General features: G+C 45.8%; 1 protein-coding gene across 1 annotated transcript in view; it reads right to left on the reverse strand.

Annotated features, from left to right (window-relative positions):
• The window catches only part of ERAP1 (endoplasmic reticulum aminopeptidase 1), a 152406-nt gene that overhangs the window by 70118 nt on the left and 58426 nt on the right, over positions 1–23862 (reverse strand). Inside the window, 2 exon segments of the mRNA XM_030193409.1 lie at positions 5048–5202; positions 6414–6534. Of these exon segments, the coding sequence (XP_030049269.1) occupies positions 5048–5202; positions 6414–6534 (276 nt within the window).

The following is a 23862-nucleotide window of genomic DNA, read 5'->3' on the forward strand; positions in this document are numbered from 1 at the left end:
AAATGGGTGGGCACCAAGTGTTCTTCCCAACCCCCACCAGAAAAATATCTGAGCTGGCGGGAAAGCGCTTCTTTCCACCTTGGCAGTCTGCAGTAGGCATGCGCTGAAAACTGAGCATGCACAGGTGCCAGTATCGTGGAGAGCAGTGTTTTAATTACTATCATGGGGATGTCTTCAGCTGGCAGAGCTTGGGATCCCCACCAGCTACCGCTAAACGTGTACTACTGTTGGGTGGGCCTGAGCCCTAAGTGGGTGGGCCCTGGCCCACCCAGGCCCACCTGTGGCTACGCCACTGCTTTGGTCAGTCCCAGAATAACATGTTTTATGTTCTTAAGATTGCATTTTCAAATCCACATGCAGTATTTTCCATAGGAAACATATCTGTAGAAAATGCAAGTGCAAAAGTCTGTGGGTACTTATACCATGGCAGTTTTCAAAAGGATAAATACATAAGGGGTAGAAACCTTTCAAAATATCCCAAAAAGAGCATGAAACATCTCACAATTTAAACAAATGAGGCTACAAAACTCAAAAGAGCAATGGTCTGACCAAACGTGTCAGTCTAACCCCAAAGGGGTTTCCAGATATTATCGTTGGCCCCACTAAATTATCTATCTCCAGAAAAAAGAGAACAAAAAGAAACCTCCAGAAACGGAGAAAAAAGTTGCTAACTGAAAAAAATACAAAAAAACAGAGAAATAGCCAAAACCCACACAGTCTGTTTTAGTCATGAAAAAACAAAAATATCCACATCAAATCCTCAAAGTTCCAACACACTCCACTGGTAGTTCATGATTTATATCAAAATAAAGTCCCACAAATGCTTAGCTTGACTGAAGAGGTATTCTTTCCCAATACCAGATCCTCAAATGATATTGTTCCAGTGCATAAAGAAACTCTCCAAGTGCTGCAGAACATGAACAAATTCCAGCTGTCCAAAAACTTGTCAAGGGCCACTTGATTAGTGAACCTGTTGCTTCAGGAGGTGGAAACAGAGCTCTGAAGCAGCGGGTTTGCGAAACAATGGCCCTTATCGAGGTTTTGTACCTGGAGCAATGGAGGGTTAGGTGACTTGCCCAGAGTCACAAGAAGCTGCAGAAGGAATCAAATCCAGTTCCCCAGGATCAAAGTCTGCTGCACTAACCACTAGGCTACTCCTCTTAGTTGCCCTATGTTTATGTTTATTAAGTTCTTACTATACCGTCTTTTGTCCTCTCAATGTCCTTACTAAGGGAAGAATCAACTCAGTTTGATTTTGCATTCATGAATTTTCACTTTACTTTAATAGTGAAATAATATAATGATATGTATAAAGCAGTCTGCCCTAAAATAGAAGAAAAAGTACTACACAAGAAATAAAACAAATCTATTAAACCAAAAGTAAACTTCTAAGTTAACTGTAGCTCCACTGTAACTTCAGAAGCGCTCTGATCCAGGGACTCCTAATCAAAGCACCCTGAGCCAAAGCACCCCCTGGCTCAAGAAACAGTCTAGAAAAATAGGGTTGCACTTCAAATAACTCGAGGGTGTCAAAAGTTCTTCACACAGTTTTTATTCCAACAAGTACACCTTAATGACGTGACACAGAGCCGTGTTTCGGCACCTAGTGTCTGCCTCAGGAGTCTGTGCTAGGATGTACAGTGTCAAGAAAACACTGTGTTTAGAATAAACCTTCAAAATTGAAGTACAAGGACTTCCAGTGACGTCATCAGGGAGATGGCGGCTTAAACCCAAAGCTCTGTGTGCTTTCCCCTTTTATCTGTACCATTAGACAGTTCCACACAGCCCACCCCCTCTTGGCATTGCGGAAATTGATCCCCATCTTGATCTGGTACTTTGGAATTGGGGATGGAGCACCATCAGCCTAGCAAAATTAAACAATATTTCACTGCCCAACCTTGCGAAGAACAGAGCAGCCTGTTGATGGAACTAAATCGTTTCACACCACATGCAGAGGATGCTGATCGGTTGCCCTCCCTGGCGGAATCAATGAGTGAGGAGGGAGGTTCACAGCTTCCATTAACAAAACATGATCTGCAGCAGCTTTTACATGAATTAAAATTAGAAATACAGTCTGATGTAGCAACGTGCCTGGGTGAGTTGAAAATACTCATGTAATATCTGTGCGGAGGCCTCGAGGATTTGGGGACATGCTTGGAGGAGGCAGACCAACTAGGCGACCATGTGGGACACCTGAATATAGTAGATACTCAGCTGGATAAGACCACGGAGCACATCACTCAGCTCACAGATAAAACAGATGATCTTGAAAACCAGACGAGAAGCGCCAACATACATTTCTGGAATCTTCTGGAGGTGAAGACTGTACCACCATAGTGCAGGCCATATGTTACCAGATTTTACTGACCTCGCCAGAACTTCCAGAGAACAGCATTTCCAAAGCGGAGGACACTGAAATCGAACGGGCACGCAGTGCGTTTGGGGCACCAGTAAACAATAAACCAAGGGACATCAATGCATGTTTCCACTCCTTTCCACTCAAAGACAAGATATTTACTTTAGTGCGAAAAATGAAGATCTCTTACCATGATGCAGATATAACACTATTTCAAGATCTCTCAGCGCTTACATTGCAAAAGAGACAGGAGTTACGCCTTATCACTCAAATTCTGCAGCAAGAGCACATCTGCTATCGATGGATTTTTCCATTTGGACTTATTTTGATACAAGGAAAAGCTTATAAAGTTAAAACTTTACAGGAAGCACAAGAATGTTTGAAGAAAGTGGGTTTGTGGACACAATCTGTACCTGCCATGCAGTCTGCTTTGCCACCACATGCATCTATCACTAGCTGGAGTCAAGTAACAATGAGAAGCAACCCACTGAAGCATCAAACCCTCTGAGTTGCGAGATGCCATGCGAACGGCTACATGACTTCTGCCTCTGCTGTCGTGTTTCTATTTTCACATTATCTTTGTGGGATGAGTTATTTACATTCAGCAATCTATGGGGAACATGACACCCAACTTTTGATTATGGTTCTTGTTGGGGGGGGAGGGGAGAGGGTTGTTTTTAAGGGATGGGTGAGATGACTAATATGTGCATCATGTTTGGTTTTGACAAAGAGGTTGAACTTCCTTGAGTGTGTAAGTGGTATATCTCTGAGCTGGGCTCTCATGGAGAAGCATGGAGAGACTGTTTCCTGGGTGACTTCGCTGCTCACACTCTGACCCAATGGCCTTTAATCTTTCAATGTGGAATGTCTGTGGGATAAATTCCATAGTCAAGAGGAAAAAGCTTCTCATGGCCATGCAGGGGTAGCTCTCTTGCAGGAGACCCATTTGACCCCACAGGAGAATCAGAAGTTAAAGAGGGAATGGGTAGGACATTGCTATTCATCATCGGCCCCCATGTCCCATCAGGCGGGGGTGGCGATCCTGATTAACAGAGCTGTCCCGTTCATGGAGCACCATTGCTATAATGATGCACAGGGCATGTAGGTGGTCCTCCATTGTTCTTTGTAGTTAAGCTTTATTTGTTGGTATCCATGTATACCCCAACTTTACCTGATAAATCTTTCTTTCCTAACTTGCTTATGCTACTTTTGGGACTACCCTGTAGTACTATTATCATAGGGGATTTTAATGCAGTTGCTGATCCACTGCATGACAGGAAGACCATCTCCAAACCTCGAGCTACGACAGTTTGATAGGGGAGGGGGACGACCTTCTTTGTCTAGTTTAGATCTCTAGGATGTCTGGCGAACTCTCCATTCCAGGGAGGCTGGATTCACGCACATCTCTAGGGCACATCTATCTGAAAGTAGGTTAGATTATTCTCACAGGTACAAAGGGCTTATAGTGTATCAATGAGGATCTCAGACCATGAGCTGGTACACGTGGAATTAAATTTGCCATGCCAAGAGCCTCGATCGCTGTGGAGTATGCCAATCCATTTGACTGGGGACATGGATTTTCAGGCTCATATCCTCAAAAAATGGGAGGAATACTGTGAGAATAATGTAGGCCATTGTGATACCCACAGTCTTTTCTAGGAGACGGGCTAAGCAGTTATACGAGGCAATATTATTTCTTACACAGCTTCTCAACAAAAGCACTTAAATCACCAGATTTTACAGTTGCAACAACTACGACACGCACAGCGCACTTTAGCGTAGGATTTGACTGCAGAGAATAGAGAGCAATAGGGGCAAATTCAGACCCAATTAAATGCCTTGATTCATCAGCATACCATTAATACAATGAGCTGTGGTCGCCATAATTTCTTCCATTATGAGAATCGTATGGGTACTTGTTTGGCCTATTTGGTTCGCACACACTCGGGTCCCCGTTTTGTACCTAGCTTGAGGGACCCAAGGGCAAATAAGATTATATGTAATAGGCAAATTAACCACTTTTTTCATAATGTTTACCATACCCGGCTCCAGGGATCTTAAATTCCTGGATAAAAGAGAGATTTACCCAGTGAACTGAGTTCCCTGGGAGAAATGTAGGGAGAGATGAGAGTGGAGAGGTACTGAGGAGCTGCAGAGTGAATGCATTTATAGGTCAGAGTTGCTGAAGGGTAACAACTTTGCACTTCAGAGCCGAACAACAGGGAGAGGTCATGAAGGCCAGCAGAGCGGGGAGCTAAACCAGGGACAGGATTATTGTCAGGACAACCTACCAGCTGCTGAAGGTAGAGAAAAATACTGGATTGTTCCAGGGAGCCCCTCTGTTTATGCTGGTGATGTCACTAACAAAATTCAATTTTCTCTACCTCCACCTTCTGGTAGGAAGGCATAATTTTCATTAGTTCAGAACAGTGTAGCTGACAGTAAGAAATTTCAATTGAACACATTACTTCTGCTTTACATCTACTTTAGCACAATTTTTTACTTTGCTGCTTTTTGCATATAATCAGCTTATTATATTAGAAGTTAAAAATCTAAGGCTGATTTTTAATGCTTTCTTATTTAATTGAATAAATGGAAGAGTTTATCACATCAAGGCCCTCTAGTATTCTGATATAAGGAAACACAGAATCCTTACATGAGCCACTGGGCTCTTTAACCCACAGAGTTTACCTGGTGAGCCAGTTCATGTGCTATAATCATAGTAATCCCAAGTTTGCTGGAAGCAGAGGAAGTTTCTACGTCATATAACAAAGCTGATTCACTGTATGTGGTCAAACCCCAGTTTTCCATAGCACCAGACTGAAAGTCAGGAATAGCAGCTAGATCTTTAAGAATAAATAAAAAAAACTAATTACCTTTTTAATTACAAACACTTTTAATAATGTATATTAAATGCTATCAAAAAGATTGAATACATTTTTTCTTAAATTATGAACTTTAACTACAACTATAAACAAAGTAGCAGAAAATAGGTTCTTTTTTAAAGCACAAAAGTTTACTAAAGCGCGCTAAGTAGTTTGTGTGTGCTAATTTGCATACTGTTAACGCATGACCACAGTAGTGTTTATCTCATGGGCATGGCCATGCATGCACAGCTGTCATGAGGCCTTCAGGAAGCAGCCAGGCCAGGTTTACATACAAGCTACAGCTTAGGACAGGCTTCTCAATCAAGTGCTTGGGACATTATCAAGCCAGATGTCTGATATCTGCATACAATGGAACCAGTGCATGCAAATTTATCTGATGCACATTCACTGTGGATATCTGGCAGGGGCATTTTCGAAAGAGAAGGGCGCCCATCTTCCGACACAAATCGGGAGATGGGCGTCCTTCTCTCAGGGTCGCCCAAATCAGCATAATCGAAAGCTGATTTTGGGCGCCCTCAACTGCAGTCCGTCGTGGGGACGACCAAAGTTCACAGGGGCGTGTTGGAGGCGTAGCTAAGATGGGACTGGGGCATGCTTAAGAGATAGGCATCCTCAGCCGATAATGGAAAAAAGAGCGTCCCTGACGAGCATTTGGTCGACTTTACTTGGTCCATTTTTTTTCACGACCAAGCCCCAACTGACCAGATGACCACCAGAGGGAATCAGGGATGACCTCCCCTTACTCCCCCAGTGGTCACTAACCCCCTCCCACCCTAAATTTTTATTTTTTTTTATTTTTTGCCAGCCTCTATGCCAGCCTCAAATGTCATACCCAGCTCCATGACAGCAGTATGCAGGTCCCTGGAGCAGTTTTAGTGGGTGCAATGCACTTCAGGCAGGCGGACCTAGGCCCATTCCCCCCCTACCTGTTACACTTGTGATGGTAAAATGTGAGCCCTTCAAAATCCCAAAGTCTATAAGGGCTTGAGTGGAGATCCAATTAATTCAATCTGGATCACAAAATAATGCATTTTGGGATATGGGGCGTCTACAAAATTACAGGTGTAACAACTGTCAACTATCCATGGGTTTCATTTTCAATCATGAGCATTCCCTAACAAAATGATTTCTCGCCACATCTAAAGGAAGGGCACAATAATATAACTCACCTTGTTTTGGTAATGGATATGGAATGCTGAAATAATCTTCAAAGAATTCTAAAAGTTTTACTGCTGCTTCCAAGGCATAATCAGCTTGGCTGATCTTCTCTGGTACAGTATACACAGATATCTAACAGAGAAAAGAACATGGCTGTATTTCAGAAAAAAAATACTTTAAATTCAGAAATCTAATTGTGAAATTGGTCATTATAACTGTAATTTTCATTTTCAGTACCACTCTTAATTTACAAGGAGCAGTATCTTTAAACTTGCACATACCAACCCTATAATCAGACAGAAAGCACCTGTGCTATTTTAAGTCTGAACATAGGTATATGTGGAGAAAGTTGCATGCTGTCTTCATCTATTTTATGTTTCAACGGTTTTTATTAAAGAACACAGTGCAAACAACTCATAGCTTATTTGTATAACAGATATGGTTGAAATACTTGTTCACACCAATCAAATGCAAATTAACAAAACAATGAGTATTTTTGGTTTTATGCCCCCCCTCCCCACCCTCCTCTCACCCCCAACCCACCCATTATCCATCTCCTATCCAAAAAAAAAAAAAAATGTTATAAACCATTTAATATCAAACTTCGCGCGCGCGGAGACAAGGACTGAACATAAGGACCCCAGATCTCCAGGAAACGTGTTCTTTTCCTTTGGGAGGGTCCCACCGCCCTGCGCTCATGCAGCAATAGCTCATGGAATCTGTTCCTCCAGTGCCAGAAGTCTGGTGGGGCCACGCTCATCCACCCATGCATGATCACTTTTTTCCCCATCAAACAGGCCTTGCGTATCAACTGTCGTGGGCCCCCCCGCTGGAATCCAAAAAGTTCATATTTATCAAATAAAATCCCCAAAGGCGTATGATTAATCCGTGATTTAACTAAGCCCTCCAAGTACTGTATGATCATGTTCCAATACCTTTGTGTAACAGGGCACTCCCAGAGGCAATGATAAAGAGTGCCGTCCTTCTGCTGACACTTAGCGCAAAGTGGGTCCGACACCCCTCCCATTCTGAACACCTGTTGTCTAGTCATGTAAGCCCTGTGTAATATACGAAACTGACATTCCCTTAAACAGGCATTCACCGAGATCCCAGGTATACGGGACACCAACTTTCTGTAATCTAAAGCTAAATTGGGTCTCTGCATGTCCCGTGCCCATCGGGCAGTGATTATGGCGGTAGGTTTCTGCGGGCCCAGCTCCCCTAGTAGCTTGTGCAGGCTCGATATTGAGAACCGCGTTCCTGGGCTCGCTTTGTAAAACTCTCTTACTTTCCTCCCATGTCCATTATTCAGGTGTTCCATATTTAATGATCGGACATAATGAGCTAATTGCTGATATGCAAACTCATGACTAACAGTAATGCCCACCCCCAGCGCCCCCAGGCTTAGTAGGCCCCCTTCCGTCCCCAATACATGTTCCAACCTGATTATTCCCATAGATGCCCATCGTCGGAATATCTTATTATCTGACCCAGGTGAAAATGATGGGTTGCCTTGCAGTGGCAAGATATCGGATGTATCCGCTTCCAAACCCCAATACCCGTTTAAGTCCCTCCAAACTGCCCTCATCGGACCCAACAACAGACTACTCTTAAATTGTTTTGGCACCGAACTCTGTGGGCCGTGAAGTAGATAATGTAAGTGATATGGCGCAAAAAAGGTCTGTTCCAGCTGCCGTGGTGTGAAATCTTGTTTCTCAAGCAACCAGTCTCCCAAATGTCTTAATAGACAAGCTTGATTATATTTTTTTATATCTGGGAGACCTATACCTCCCTCTTTCCACGAACCTACTAATACTTCCAGTGGTAATTTGGGCTTTTCCCCCCCCCCAAATGAACTTTCTTAAATGCTGATAGAATTGCTTAAGATCTTTGTTTCGCAATCTCAGCGGTAGCACCTGTAGAATATATAACCACCTGGGGAATTCTGCCATACGGAACAACTGGACCCTCCCATGTAACGAAAGCGGTAATACTGCCCATCTTTGCAACCTATGTCGCATATTGTCCAATAGCCTAGTGAAATTAAGATTATAAAAAGCTGTCGTTTTCATAGACACTTGTACCCCCAGATATTTGAAGTTGTCTGTAGCCCACTTCAATGGGAATCCCACCCCCCACTCCCCCCTCACTTTGTCTGTGGCTGTTAGTGCCAGAGATTTTGAGAAATTGATTTGGAATCCTGCAAAATCCCCATATTCTCTGAGCAATTCTAACAGTGCGTCTAGAGATTTCCTGGGGTCAGTAAGATGTACCAAAATGTCATCCGCGAATGCGGATATCTTAAATCCCATCTTACCCCATGCTACTCCAACTATCTCCGGATGTGACTCAATTTCCCTTATCAAGGGATCCAGCGTCAAAACAAACAATAATGGAGATAGGGGACATCCCTGCCTCACTCCTCTCCTTATCTGAAATGTCTGTGACCTTTCACCATTAATCCACAGGAAAGCCTGAGGGCTCGAATAAAGGGCTCCCACTGCACTTCGGAAGAAACCCTCCACACCAATTCTCTGCAAATAAGAACTGCCATACCACCCGATCAAAAGCCTTCTCTGTGTCAAAACTAACAAGCAGAGAAGGCTGTCTCTGCTCCTCCACTCTCTCTAACGAGGCAATGAGAGCCCTCACATTACTTACCACTGATCTGCCCCTTACAAACCCCACTTGTGGCGCCACCACCTGGTCTGGGAGCACTCGTGCCAACCGGTTCGCTAAAATTTTTGCATAAAGTTTAACATCGCAATTTAACAAAGATATTGGTCTATAGGAACCCATTTCCTCTGGATCTTTACCCGGTTTCAACAGCACGATCATCTTAGCCATATTAAAAGTCTCTGGGGCCGACCCTGAAGCCGCCATAGAATTGAATAGATTCAGCAAAGGCGGAGTCACCTGTTCTTGTAACAGTTTGTAAAAAGCCATGCTGTATCCATCTGGCCCTGGTGCCTTATGGATGTCACTCTGTTGGAATGCAAGGATTAATTTCCCCTCCTCAATAGGGGCATTAAGATATTCTTTCTGTGATTCTGACAGCTTTGGGATATCAACATTATCTAAATACAAAGCACTGTCAGACATTGTGTCCGCATCCTTCCCATACAGACCCGCATAATACTGTCGAAAGCTTTCCACTATGTCCTGCTCCAATCTAAGTACTTTCCCATCTTGGCTCTTTACTTGTAGAATTCGGGTTGTACCTCTTTTCCCCTTGGCTAACCGGCCCAGCAAACTCCCCGCCTTATTCCCATACATGAACAATTGGTGTTTATAATACATGATAGATTTCTGTGCCCTCTCCTATAAAAGTTCATTTAATTCCCTCTGAGCCTCCAAGTATACTAACTTCTGTTCTGGTGTCTGGGCAACCCCATACTTCATCCGGTGTGTTCGAACCTCCCTTTCCAAGCGTAATATCTCTTTGTCCCTCTGTTTCCTTTTCCATGCCCTGTATGCGATGATCTCACCTCTCAGAACCGCCTTTGCTGTTTCCCAATATAACCCATGTTGTTCTATGTGTTCTCTATTATAGTGCTCATAATCTCTCCACTTCTTCTGCAAGAATTCTTGAAATTTTACGTCCCGATAAAGTTCGAATGGGAATGCCCACCCCCCCTGCCGTCTCCTGTCTCCGACCGTTTCCCATGTCACCCATATTGGGGAATGGTCTGATATTTCACCTGGCCCGATCTCCGCCTCCACAGTTTTAGAGAAGAGAGGTTTCGAGACCAGTATGTAGTCAATCCTGGAGAGGGAGGAGTGGGCCCGAGACAAGTGTGTGTAGTCTCTGCTACCCGGGTGCAACACCCTCCATGCATCTATCAAATCAAGCGTAGTGCACAAAAATGGCAGTCCCCTCAGGTAATGGTGATACCCCAGACTCCCCTGACTTGTCTTATCCACTAATGGGTCATAAACCATATTGAAGTCACCCCCGAGCACCACATTGCTTCTCTGATATGGGGTCAGCAGTGTCACTATCTCTTTGTTGAATTTCTTATCATAGACGTTGGGTGCATAGATATTACAAAAAATATAGGGTATCCCCCCTAACACGACATCTACCAATATATATCTACCCACTGCACTCCTCTTAATCGATTTGATAGTCAACTGTAGCCCCTTTCTGAATAAAATCAACACGCCTGCCTTCTTTTTTTGGGCTGGAGCACCAATCGCTGACTCCACCCAGCCCTGCTTGAATTTATCATGTTCACTGGAAGTCAGGTGTGTCTCTTGAAGAAACACTATATCCGCCATATGGCGCTGCAAAGCCTGTAGGATTTTTTTCCTCTTTACGGGCGATGAGACTCCCCCCACGTTCCAAGACAGCAATTTAACCTGCCCCAGCACTCCAAGTCAGTGCATATCTCAGTGTAGTCTGCTTACTACTGTTTGGAGAGCGTACCTCCCAGCCCTTAGGTACCCTCCCTCTTGGCCATTGAATCCTCCACCGCCCTTCCCTCCACGCGCGAAGCCAGCATATAAGTAATAATAATAAAAACCCAAAAAACATATCCCAATAACCACAGATCTCCCCCCTCCTCCCCCTCCCTCTCCCTTCCCTGCCCCCACATCCCCTCACTTGTCCGGTATATATCCGGAGCTCTTCCATTTTGGACCTGAAGTCGCCCTCCCCAATTCCGTACTTGCCGCTTCTATCCCCCTTCTCCCCCCTCTAAGCATGAGCAGGTTTAAATCTCCCTAGTCTTCCTTCCTCAAACTCCTCCCCTTCTTCCCTTCCCAGAATACCCTTTTATGAAGAGCCCGCGCTCCCTTAAATGGAGCGCCAAAGGCTCTCCATCTTCCTATCACCTGCCTATTACTTCCTCCCTCCCAACTATCCCCTTCTCCCCATCTCTTTTCTCTTCTTTTCCCCTTTTCTTCCCCTTTCTCACAGGTCCCACCACACATATTCTTATAAACCTGATCGGGGATCTCTCCCCTTTTTACAGTCCAGACAATGTTATATACTTGCAGAGAGTCAGTAATTGCATGACAGTCTTGTCTTTCATCTCCTGTCCAGGTGTATAGTATTTCCTGCTCAATCTAGTTGGTTCTCCTTATCCAAAGTGAAGCGTCTGCTATAATCGCTCTCATCTGTGTTGGCTCAACTCTTTCAACTCTAGTGGGTCCGTGTAGCATCAGCAGCAAGTAGACCTGACACGTGTGTAACTTCCCTTTGGTCTGCAGCAACTAATAATTGTTTCAAAACAGACGGTCCACTATCTAAATTAGTTGCCATCCTCACCCGATACCACATATCATTTCTGCCTGGCCACAACTACAATGCTGTCACGTTCACTTAGATGCTTGGCTCTACGTTCATGATTGCTCCTGTTGTCCCTGAGCAACTGGCATCCACCTTGTAACGTGTAGCTTTACAAGTACCAAAGAGTCCTTCTTTACTGTATGCATTAGCCACTTCTAGTTGTGCTATTGTATCCAAATATGAGTGGTTGTCGTGATCTCAGTCCATCCTCAGCGTGAAAACGCCCTCTTCTCAAAATTCAAGCAAAAACAAAAATCAAATTGGAAAATATCAACTTTGAACAAACTTTAACATTTTACGTTGATCCCCTAACTGCAGCACCTTGCAAGTGCTGCCCTTTTCTGGTGGTTCCTTGCGCCAAACTTCAGCCTTATCACCTGTCGCCGTACTGCATGTCTGCGGTCCCAACCGTTCAATCAGGCTCTACTCCCCTTTTTGCCAATGCCTCCAGGTATGTGTTAGCATCTTCCACCTTCTCAAAAATGTGCACCTTATCATGCTCCACGACCCTCAGTCTCGCTGGGTACAGGAGACTGAAGCGCATCTTTCTAGCGAAGAGTGCGGAACATGCGGGCACGAACGCCTTCCGCGCCGCTGCCACCTTGGTTGAATAATCCTGGAAGCAGAGGACTTTGTTGTTCTGGTACCTCAGATGTTTGCCACCTCGGAGCGCCTGCAATATCTGTAGTTTATGGGCGTCATTTAGAACTTTAAGGATTGTCACTCTTGGTCGGGACTCTCCCGGCCGGCGTAGCCCCAGTCTATGTGCTCTCTCTACGCGGAGCTCCCCCACCAATTCTGGGAGCTCCGCTGCCTCCGGTATCCATTTTTCAAGGAAGCTTCGCAGATCTCTATCTCCCAGGGATTCCGGAAGACCCACCAATCGTATGTTGTTCCGCCTTGAACGGTTTTCAATGTCCTCCAACTTTTCCTCCAGCTCTGTTATTCGTTTTTTCAATGTTGGGGCATCCCCTGTTAGTTTCTGCACCTCGTCTTCTACACCGCTAACTCGTTGTTGTATTTCTCTCAGTTCTGTCGCCATTGTTGTATAGCGCTCCTCCATGCCATCTAATTTGTCCAATATTTTTTGAAATTTACAGTCTACCGACTGTTCCACTGCCTCCGACACTTCTCTTATTATATCCGCCGCCCATTGCGAGCTTGGAGTCGGAGACGGCGGTTGGCTCTTATCCGCCATCTTGGTCTCCGCTCCGCGCCCTTTCTCACGGCTGTCTTTTTTCATCGTTTTAGACGCCATACCCCTTGCATCCGGTACCTCTCTGCCACTCTCGCTCTGTGCTTTGTACTAAGTGGAGAATTAGATCGTTCGGGGGGAATATCAGCTGATTCTAAACAACAGCTCTGTCGGGCGCTTCGGAGCAGCGTGTCCACGCGTCCTCACTCCTCCATAGCCCAACCGGAAGTCTGTCTTCATCTATTTTAAATGAAGGTATAAAATATGCATATCAGAGCCAGACTGATTGCATGCATACTTTTAAAACTTAGATGCACATGAGTTAACTCACTTCATTTGTGTCCAGATCCAGATCTGCCCACACAATGAGGGAACCCCTCCCCCCTCAATAGTTTTCTTAGCATGATAAAAGAGTGGTTTGTTGCTGTGTTCTCCAGAGGCACGGAAGGTTAAATGACTTTCCAAAAGCCACACGGAGCTTCCATGGTATGTGAACCTGGACATTTTGGTTCCCACCCGCTGCTATAACTATTAGGCTACTCCTCTGCTCCTTTCATGCATGAAGACCATGAAAAAAAAAAACCTCTAAAATTTACATCTAATTTTATTACAACTGATCTGAAATCTACCTACAAAACTAAGCTGCCACTTGGTACCGTGCGGATGAAAAGGATAAAGCAGATCATACTTTACAGAGATTTCATACTGGACTAACAAAACAAAGTGGACAAGGCAACGGACTCAGAATAGACACACAGTAGTTTTGAGGGTCTGTCTGATGCACAAACAGTTCTATCTAAACATTCTTTGGAGCCGGGTATACTTATTCCTTCTTCAAAACAGCTGAAAGAGAGAAGAAGCTGGTAAGCACAAAGCCAACATGTTCCAAGTTTTTGTCTTTTACTTTTTGAAAAACATATGTTGTGAATCCATCCTATATTTACCTTAACTCCACGTTTGGTCATCTTACTGACAGATTTAAAGTCTGAAACAATGAAGGCCACCAGGTAAGTGCTCATTTTAACGCTAACATCAAAATGGTCTTCAATGAGTCCATTGGAAAGGTCCACAGATTTTATCTAAAAAGTAAAACCACATTTTATATGAAATAGCCAGTCTAAAATCTTACATCAAAAACAAAGTTCTCAAACAAATGACATTAATAAACCTGCTTTAGTGCCCCCACTCTATAAACTCCCTGCCCCAGATGCTTGTCTGATCAATATAAGTTTCTTTGCTGACTGTGGGCTGAAGGGAAGCCTCCTCAGAGACTTTCAGTATCACTCTTACAGAAGCCACTTTCTTTCCCATTTCATGTATCACTTCCTCTGTGAACATAAACATCACCAACTAATTAGAAAGGAGACTAACTTGAGTTTCCTGCACAGCACAAGAGAGTGCTATGACCAAGTGAGACTTGAGGTCCCCAGTTTTGTTTTTTCAACAGTTAAGATGAAATTGAAATTTAGAATGCCTTCATTTTAATAAATTCAATGGATGTTAAAAGGTATAACAGAAAAGTACATGTTAAATCTTTTGGCATGCTTAGTTGTTTGTCCTCTGCCTCCACAGGCTTGCATTTCTTGAGCTGTAATTTTCTCCTACTTTTGTCACCTGAGTTGTGTCCCATTAAGCTCAAGTTGTGAATATATATCAGCTGTCAGTTGTATAAGCTTCAACATGTCTGATCTCTCCCATTATCCAAATTACATAAGTGCTTTAAAAAAAATTCCAAGTGATTGAATGTGTAACGCTGAATGTATAAATTGTTGGATATACCCAAGGGGGTGGGGTTTAGAGTGTTCAATGGTGGTTTCACCTATATGCATAACTGTACATCTAAGCAGGTCTGTGGAGTCGAAGTTGGAAGCAAATTTGGGTGGAGTTGGAACCAGTAAAAAATGTACCACTCTGATTCCTGCTTCAAAATAAAAACTTACAACATTATAATATATGGTAAATTTAATCTGCCCAATTTTCAGACTGCAGGAGATAGCCAGGCTGCCTCCCATGGTCAGCGCTGAAAGCCAATATTCAAATCAGGGCCATTTCCGGTGACTGGCACTGAATATCCAGTTTAACTTTGGCCGGTCCAACTTTAACTGGCCAAGCTGATATTCAGCGCTGGCCAGTTAAAGTCAGACCGACCAAATATATTCCAGGGTTTAAGGAAACTTGGCCAGTCTGACTTTTAAAAAATCAGCTGATATATCCAGTTATCTTTTAGCCACCAACGGCAATATTCAACGTGGGAAAGCCAGCTATCCCCCGCTAAATATCGCTGGATAGCCGGCTAAGTGTCATTTTAACGGCTAGATCATTATGAATATCATCCTGATTATATCTTTGTCCTGGATCTAAAGTTACCATACTTTGACATCAGTAGGAGTCAGAGTTGGAGTCGGACAGTAGAAAAATAGAGGAGTCTAAGTTGAAGGTTACTGACTCCACAGCCCTGCATCAAGCAGCAATATTCAGCAGCTAAATGTATAAATTACTGGGTCAATATTCAGTTGGGGCAGTCAGTACCCTTTCAAACACCAGCCACCGCAGCTGAGAAAAATCCAGATATTCAGTGCTGGTACCTGGATCATGCCTGGCACTGATATCCGGAAGGGCAGCGAGTGCCAGTCCTATCTGGACAGCGGTAATATTCAGCCCACTACCCAAATAGCTACTTGCTTAATCAGCTCTCATCATGGCTCTCTGCAATTTCTTGCGTAACACACTTCCTTAAATATTTAGTATGACAAACACTAAAGTTCCGTATTTTCTGGCTCATAGCCTGTTTCCTTGGCTTCTTGTTCCCAGATTTCCTGAGATTTTTTTTTGTTGTTGTTACATTTGTACCCTGCACTTTCCCACTCATGGCAGGCTCAATGCGTTTTACATAGGGCAATGGAGGGTTAAGTGACTTGCCCAGAGTCACAAGGAGCTGCCTGTGCCTGAAGTGGGAATTGAACTCAGTTCCTCGGTTCCCCAGGACCAAAGTCCAACACCCTAACCACTAGGCCACTCCTCCACTCTTGACTCCTCTTTCCTCTTCATTCTCCTATTTCTGATCATTGCTCTTTATGGTTTCAGCAGCTTTATATTATTATTTTTTTTAAAACACTGTCATTATCTAATTCATATGCTGTTTTCTCAGTTTGACTACAGTAATTTACTTACTAGTGTTTCTAATTCCACATTTCACCTATTCTAAGGCTATGCTACACAAATACTTTACTGTCTTTCTCATTATGCACATGCAACAGTACTGCAATGCACTTGTTTTGGCTTCTCTGAACTTGCATGCTATGTTTAACAATAGAGACAAATCCGTTTGTGGTTTTGAAAACTCTTTTATCTTTCTGCTCTTGTTCATCAGTATGTCACGTTTAGTGTTGCACTTTGTATGCCTCAAACAACAAACTTCTCATTTTTCTTCTAAAACCTCCTCTATGGGAAATTATGTCTTACCTGGTCAATTTATTTCCTTTAGTCCCAAGGGCCAGTCCAAACTACTGGGTTATGTCCCTTATTGTCCAGCAGGTGAAGATACAGAGCAGTCTTAAGCTGTGCTATATGTAGCCTTGTACGTCCATCTCGAGCCAGTATTCGCTAGCTAAGCAGCAGGAAACAGAGACTGAGACACTCAGAAAGAAACTCCTGCCTCTTACTGAAAAAAACATGAAGAAAGCAAGGCAAAAGAAATCAACCCTAACTGTGCCTTGAACAGAATGCACCCGACTACATACAAAAGGACAGCCAAGCACCAAAAGGGGTGAGCACTGGACTGATCCTTGTTAAGACAACATTTTCTCTTCCATTACATCACCAAGGATCAATCCAGACAACTGAGGGGAGATATGATAGAGGAAGATAAAATAATGAGTGGAGTGGAACAGGTAGATGTGAATCACTTGTTTACTCTTTCCAAAAATACTAGGACTAGAGGGCACACAATGAAGCTACAAAGTAGCAAATTTAAAACAAATTAAACTCTGGAATTCGTTGCCAGAGAATGTGGTAAAGCAGCTTAGCAGGGTTTTAAAAAGGTTTGGATATTTTCCTAAGATAAAAGTCCAAATCCATTACTTATTTCTAGGATAAGCAGCTTAAAATGTATTGTACTGTTTTGGGATCTTGCCAGGTACTCGTGACCTGGATTGGCCACTGCTGGAAACAGAACACTGGGCTTGATGGACCTTCAGTCTGTCCCAGTATGACAATACTTATGTTTTAGGTTCTAACTGGGAGGTAAAAAGCAATACTCAAAGAGGGCAGGACCGGCTCACCACGGAAGTCAAAACCCGAGCCCCAAAGGCAACTGCCACCTTAGCTGCCATGTTCACCCTATAATGCTTATAAAAGGTAGAAGAGGACAGACACATAGCAGCTCAACAAATTTTCTCTGAAGACAATAACTAGGGCCTCTGTCAGTGAGGTAGAAAGAGACCAAGTGAAATGCACCTTAAGATGGAGCAGAATCTTTGCCCGCCAACAGGTAAGCCGCCAAAATAGAGTCCTTCACCCAGTTGGCCACCATTGCCTTAGACGCCTAGAGCCCCTTCCTGAGCCCCGAAAACAGAACAAAGAGATGACCCGACTGCCAGAAATCACTGGTAACCTTGAGGTAGTGTAACAAAGTGCACTTGACATCCAATAAATGCAAAGCTGCATATTCTGAACCGTAATACTCCATCCGGAAGGAGGGAAGAAAAACAGTCTGATTAAGGAGAAAGGGCAAAACCACCTTAGGCATAAAGGAAGGAACCGGACGGACCAACACTGGACTGCGAAAACCCCAGAAAAGGGTCCCAGCAAGACAAGGCTTCGAGTTCCAATATCTGTCTCGCCCAGGAGAGGGCTAAGCATGGCTTGAGCTAGAGGCTCAAACAGGGCCTGCTGGAACGCATAAAGTAACAGGCCAATATCCAATGAGGGACAAATAGGCCACAGAGGAGGACGAAGATGCGAGATCCTTTGCAAAAAAAAAAAAAAAGACCACATCCCAATGAGCCGCAATAGAGGTGCATTGAATGCGAACCCGGTAACAAGCCAAGGCTGCCACCTGGGTGTTGAAAGTCAACCATTGTTGCAGCCCATCCTTCAGAAAAGCCAAAATATGTCCCAGAGAAGCCTGAAGTGGGGCAACACCCCACTGCTCCGCCCAGGGCTCAAACATCCTACACACTCTCGCATAGGCCACAGAAGTGGAGCGCTTCCGGGCTTGAAACAAGGTCACAATGACCCCTTCGGAATAGCCTTTTCTCCTCAGCTGTGACCTCTCAAGAGCCAGGCCATAAGACCAAAGAGGGAAAGGATCCTCTATGAGGATTGGGCCTTGATGAAGAAGACCCCTCCAAAGTGGAAGGGGCATCAGAGCATCCACCTAAAGCCAGATCAGATCTGTATACCAAGGGCGCCTGGGCCAGTCCGGCACCACCAGGATGACCTGGTCCGGATGCGCTACAATCTGCCATAGCACCCTGCCCACCATCAGCCAGGGAGGAAAGACATACAGGAGGTCCTCCACCAGCCACGATTGGACGAAGGCATCAATCCCTTAGGAACCCAACTCCCTCTTGTGACAGAAGGCAGCTCACAATTGTGCATTGTACCAAGATGCCATCAGATCAAGTACAGGGTCTCCCCACCAGCCCACGATCAGGTTGAAGACCTCCCAAGCCAGCTACCATTCTCCCAGGTTGAGGCAGACCCTGCTGAGATAATCGACCTCTGTACTAAGCACCCCCGCAATGTGAGTGGTCAACAGAAGGGGAACACAAGCCAATACCCAAAGGAACAGGAGGTGGGCCTCCCAGGCAGAAGGGAACTCCGGGTTCCCCGCTGCAGATTGACACAGGCCAGCACTGTCATTATGTCTGAGAAGATCCGCACAGGCTGTCCCTGGATGAGCAAGGCAAAGCTGAGGAGAGCATACCTGATGGCCGTGGGCTCCAGCCAGTTGATCGACCAAGAGGCCTCCTCTGGAGACCACCAGCCCTGTGCCGAGTGATGGAGATGAGTCCCTCATCAGGACAGGCTCATGTCCAATGTTACCATACACCAGGCTTGCGTAGCGAGCAGCAGACCCGCTTGGAGATTCCGAGGTGAGAGCCACCATGCCATGCTCAACTAGGTCTGAATCGACCAGGGAATCCGAACTTCACAATTCCCCGAGACTGTAGACCAATGGCTCAAGAGCGATGCCTGAAGCGGCCACATATGAAAACAAGCCCATGGCACCAAGTGCAGTGTGACCAACATGGACCCCAAAACCTGAACGCAGTCCCTGGCCCTGGGCTCTGAATCAACAACAGGTTCTCTATCTGCTGATGAATCTTCAACTGGTGAAGAGGGGGTAGAAAAGCCCGAGCTGCCCAAATGTCGAAGCACACTCCCAAATACTCCAAGGCCTGGGTCAGTCAGGTGACTTTTGTCGAAATTGACCACCTATCCCAGTGCAAACAGAAGAGAAACCACTCTGGAGGACGTCTTCTCAATGTCCCGCTAGGAAGGAGCCGCACGAGCCAGTCATCCAAATAGGGATGGACCTGTATGCCCTTTTCCTGCAAATGAGTGGCCACCACCATCATAATCTTGGAAAAGGCCTTGGGTGCCTTGGCCAGCCCTAAGGGCATTGCCTTGAACTGCAAGTGACTGCCAAGGACAGCAAAGCAGAGAAACCGCCGCTGAAAAGGCCAAATGGGAATATGAAAGTAAAGTCTCCCGGAAATCCAGGAATGCAGAAACTCACCCAGCTGCACCAAGACGATGATTGAACGTAGTCTCCATGCGGAAATGCTGAATTTTGAGCGCTATGCTGATCCCCTTGAAATCCAGAACTGTACAGGATCCACTATTCTTGAGGACCATGAAGTAAATAGAATATCTGCCCCATTCTGACCGGGGAACCAGATGGCGTCTAGAGCCACTAACGCTTGCAGAGTGTCCAGAGACCTGCAGGAGACAGAGCACTGCAGGGAGACACCAAGAAGACATCTGCGATGGAGTAGCAGAATTCAAGCTTGTGCCCCTTCTGCACAATATCGAGGGCCCACTGATCCACGGTGATCCCTGCCCACTCCTCGAAGAACAGGGAAAGTTTTCCCCCGATGGGACCTGGCAAGGATTGGGACCACAACTCATCATTGTGAGGCAAGGGAGGAGGAGGAGGGCTTTGCGCCAGCTGAGCTTGACTTCTTGGAGTCTCATAAGGACGGTTGGCTCTGTGGAAAACGCTGCCTCTGCATCACCTGACACTTCCCAGGCCGGTAGAACTTAGCCTCCCGCAGCTGAACCCACGTGGACTGGAACTGCGCCTTAGACCTATCCTCAGGCAAGTGCTGGACCTTAGAATCACACAAATCATTAACCAGTTTTTCCAGGTCCTTGCCAAGCAGCAACTTGCCCCTAAAAAGGAGCCTAACCAGACGGAACTTGGAAGCCGCAGCCCCAGCCCCAGCCCCATTCCGCAACCACAGGTAGCGCCGCTCTGAAACCGCCAACACCACCTGTGTGGCCGAGGCCCGAAGCAGATCATATAGAGTGTCAGCCAAGTAAGACAATCTTGCATCCAAAGCGGGTGAAGCAGACTGGGATTTCAACTCCATAAGCTGCTGTGACAACAGGGATGCCCGAACGGCGTAGGAAGCACAGACTGCAGTGTGGAGGCTAAGAGCGGCCACCTGAAAGGCAAATTTCAAGGCCACTTCTATCTTACAATTGTGCACAGTCTGCAGAGCCGTACCACCCTCCACCGGGATGGAGGTCTTTTCTGTGCCAGCCACAATCAGGGCATCGACCTGGGTTGGCCAAACCGCTCCAGCTCAGATGTAAGAATGGGGTAAAGGTGTGACATCAGGACTCCCACTATGCCTGAATCAACTCATCCATGGCCTCATGGACATGAAATGACTTTGGAGGCCTCTTGGTCCCAGACATAATGAAGGAATCCTCGTGTGCCTGGCAAACAATCTGGCAGCTGAGGGGTCATCCTCATCAGACCCAGGGCACTCCTGGTCCTCCAGAAACATGGGTTCCTTCCCAATAGACCCCACGCACAAGACTGCCTCCGATAGCAGAGGAGAGAGAAGCCACTTCCCGCACCTGGAAAACCTCCAGACTGCATTTCTTTACCTCTGGCGATCAGCTGAGCCCCCCCCCCCCCCCCCCCGGGGCAAGTCTCAGCCTGCTGCCCCTTAAGAAGAAATGCCTGGTACATTAAAAGCACAAACTCAGTCAAAAAGGGAAGCAATAGGGACAAAAAAAAAATTTTAAACCCACCCCCAAAGGAGGAAGCACTATAGAAGCTGAACTGGGCAGGAAGGGCTCAGAGCTGCTGAGAGGAAACAACCACAGCATCCAAAATGGCTGTGGTTGCACTGTGCAACAGGGCTCCCATAGTAGAACAGGCTGCCAAAACCTCCATGTTCAACTCCTGACCTCACTGGGCCTCAGAACTTGCCTCCAGACCTGCAAAAGGCAGACCCTGTGACCTGTCTGAAGTTGCACATATCGTTCATTTCCCCAATGCTGTTCTCCAGCTCCCATACCGGAAACAGTGCTTTACATGCTCCACAGCCATTACCCACAGCGGTACTCACACTGTCCAACTGTTACCGGCAGCATCGCCATACCCGAGGCACAAAGACTTCCCTCAGAAGCAGGAAAACACAACCACGAGCTTTATTTATTTATTTTAAGCAAGAGACAGGAGAAGAAAGGGAGTAAGCAGCCTAGGTGGCAGAGAGGGAGAAGGGAGGGTCCTAGAACACCAGAGCACAAAGCTACTCGACCCCAAGCCTGGCCTAAGAATGTCCAGAGCCCACCAACTCAGTCAAGCTGTACAGGCACAACCAGCCAACCTGCTGGAGATAGAGAACACTGGCTCGAACTGGATGTACAAGGTGTCATGACTGTGGCCGTGACCCCTCTTTTGACTCACCTTTTCTGCCAGTCAGCTCATGAGCTGGCTTCTTATCTGCATGGTTATGTTTGTGTTCCAAGCCTCACTTTGGTGCTGAGGGTGTATTTTCTGTCTCTGTCCTGTAGGGTTTCCACTTCCTCTGTGTTTCAAGCCTCACTTTGGGTTCTGTGTATTTCCCATCTCTGTCCTGTTATAAGGAAGTGGTTCACTTGCATTCAGGGCCTTTGCAACGCCAAAGGTCTCTAGGTTAGTTGGTGTGCTGTGTAGCACTTCTGCCTTGCTTTATTTCTTGCCTGTATGCCTTGCCTTGTTCTTGTGCCAAACAGGATTATTATATCCAACTGACCAACTCTCTTGGCTCTAATCCTCGACTTCTCTTCACCACATTGAACTCTCTCCTCAAGGTGCCCCCTCCCCCAACTCCCCCTTCATTATCTCCTCAGACCCTTGCTGAATTCTTTCACAACAAGGTTCAAAAGATAAACCTTGCTTTCTCTACCTCACCACCTCTCCCTCCACTAGTCCGTTCCCTTTTCTCTCCTTCCCCTCATTCCCTTTCCTCCTTTCCTGAAGTTACTATTGAGGAAACTACACTTCTCCTTTCTTCCTCAAAATGTACCACCTGTTCCTCTGATCCCATTCCCACCCACCTTCTTAATACCATCTCACCTGCTCTTATTCCTTTTATCTGTCACATTCTCAACCTCTCACTTTCCACTGTGACTGTCCCTGCTGCCTTTAAACATGCTGTGGTCACACCTCTCCTTAAGAAGCCTTCACTCGACCCTACTTGTCCCTCTAATTACCGACCCATCTCCCTCCTTCCTTTTCTCTCCAAATTACTTGAGCGTGCTGTTCACCGCCGCTGCCTTGATTTTCTCTCCTCACATGCTATTCTTGACCCATTAAAATCTGGTTTTCGCCCTCTCCACTCAACCGAAACTGTGCTTACTAAAGTCTCCAATGACCTATTACTAGCTAAATCCAGAGGTCAATATTCCATCCTCATTCTTCTTGATCTTTCCGCTGCTTTTGACACTGTCGATCACAGCATACTTCTCGATACCCTGTCCTCACTTGGATTCCAGGGCTCTGTCCTTTCCTGGTTCTCTTCCTACCTCTCCCTCCGCACCTTTAGTGTTCACTCTGGTGGATCCTCTTCTACTTCTATCCCTCTGCCTGTCGGCGTACCTCAGGGTTCTGTTCTTGGTCCCCTCCTCTTTTCTATCTACACTTCTTCCCTTGGTTCATTAATCTCATCCCATGGCTTTTCCTACCATCTCTATGCTGATGACTCCCAAATCTACCTTTCTACCCCTGATATCTCACCTTGCATCCAAACCAAAGTTTCAGCGTGCTTGTCTGACATTGCTGCCTGGATGTCTCAACGCCACCTGAAATTAAATATGACCAAAACCGAGCTTCTCATTTTCCCCCCCAAACCCACCTCCCCGCTCCCCCCGTTTTCTATTTCTGTTGATGGCTCTCTCATTCTCCCTCTCTCCTCAGCTCGAAACCTTGGGGTCATCTTTGACTCTTCTCTCTCCTTCTCTGCTCATATCCAGCAGACCGCCAAGAACTGTCGTTTCTTTCTTTACAACATCCGTAAAATCCGCCCCTTTCTTTCCGAGCACTCTACCAAAACCCTCATCCACACCCTTGTCACCTTTCGTTTAGACTACTGCAATCTGCTTCTTGCTGGCCTCCCACTTAGTCACCTCTCCCCTCTCCAGTCGGTTCAAAACTCTGCTGCCCGTCTCATCTTCCGCCAGGGTCGCTTTACTCATACTACCCCTCTCCTCAAGACCCTTCACTGGCTCCCTATCCGTTTTCGCATCCTGTTCAAACTTCTTCTACTAACCTATAAATGTATTCACTCTGCTGCTCCCCAGTATCTCTCCACACTCGTCCTTCCCTACACCCCTTCCCGTGCACTCCGCTCCATGGATAAATCCTTCTTATCTGTTCCCTTCTCCACTACTGCCAACTCCAGACTTCGCGCCTTCTGTCTCGCTGCACCCTACGCCTGGAATAAACTTCCTGAGCCCCTATGTC

The sequence above is a fragment of the Microcaecilia unicolor genome, chromosome 2, assembly GCF_901765095.1.
Source record: "Microcaecilia unicolor chromosome 2, aMicUni1.1, whole genome shotgun sequence".
Lineage (NCBI taxonomy): Eukaryota > Metazoa > Chordata > Amphibia > Gymnophiona > Siphonopidae > Microcaecilia > Microcaecilia unicolor.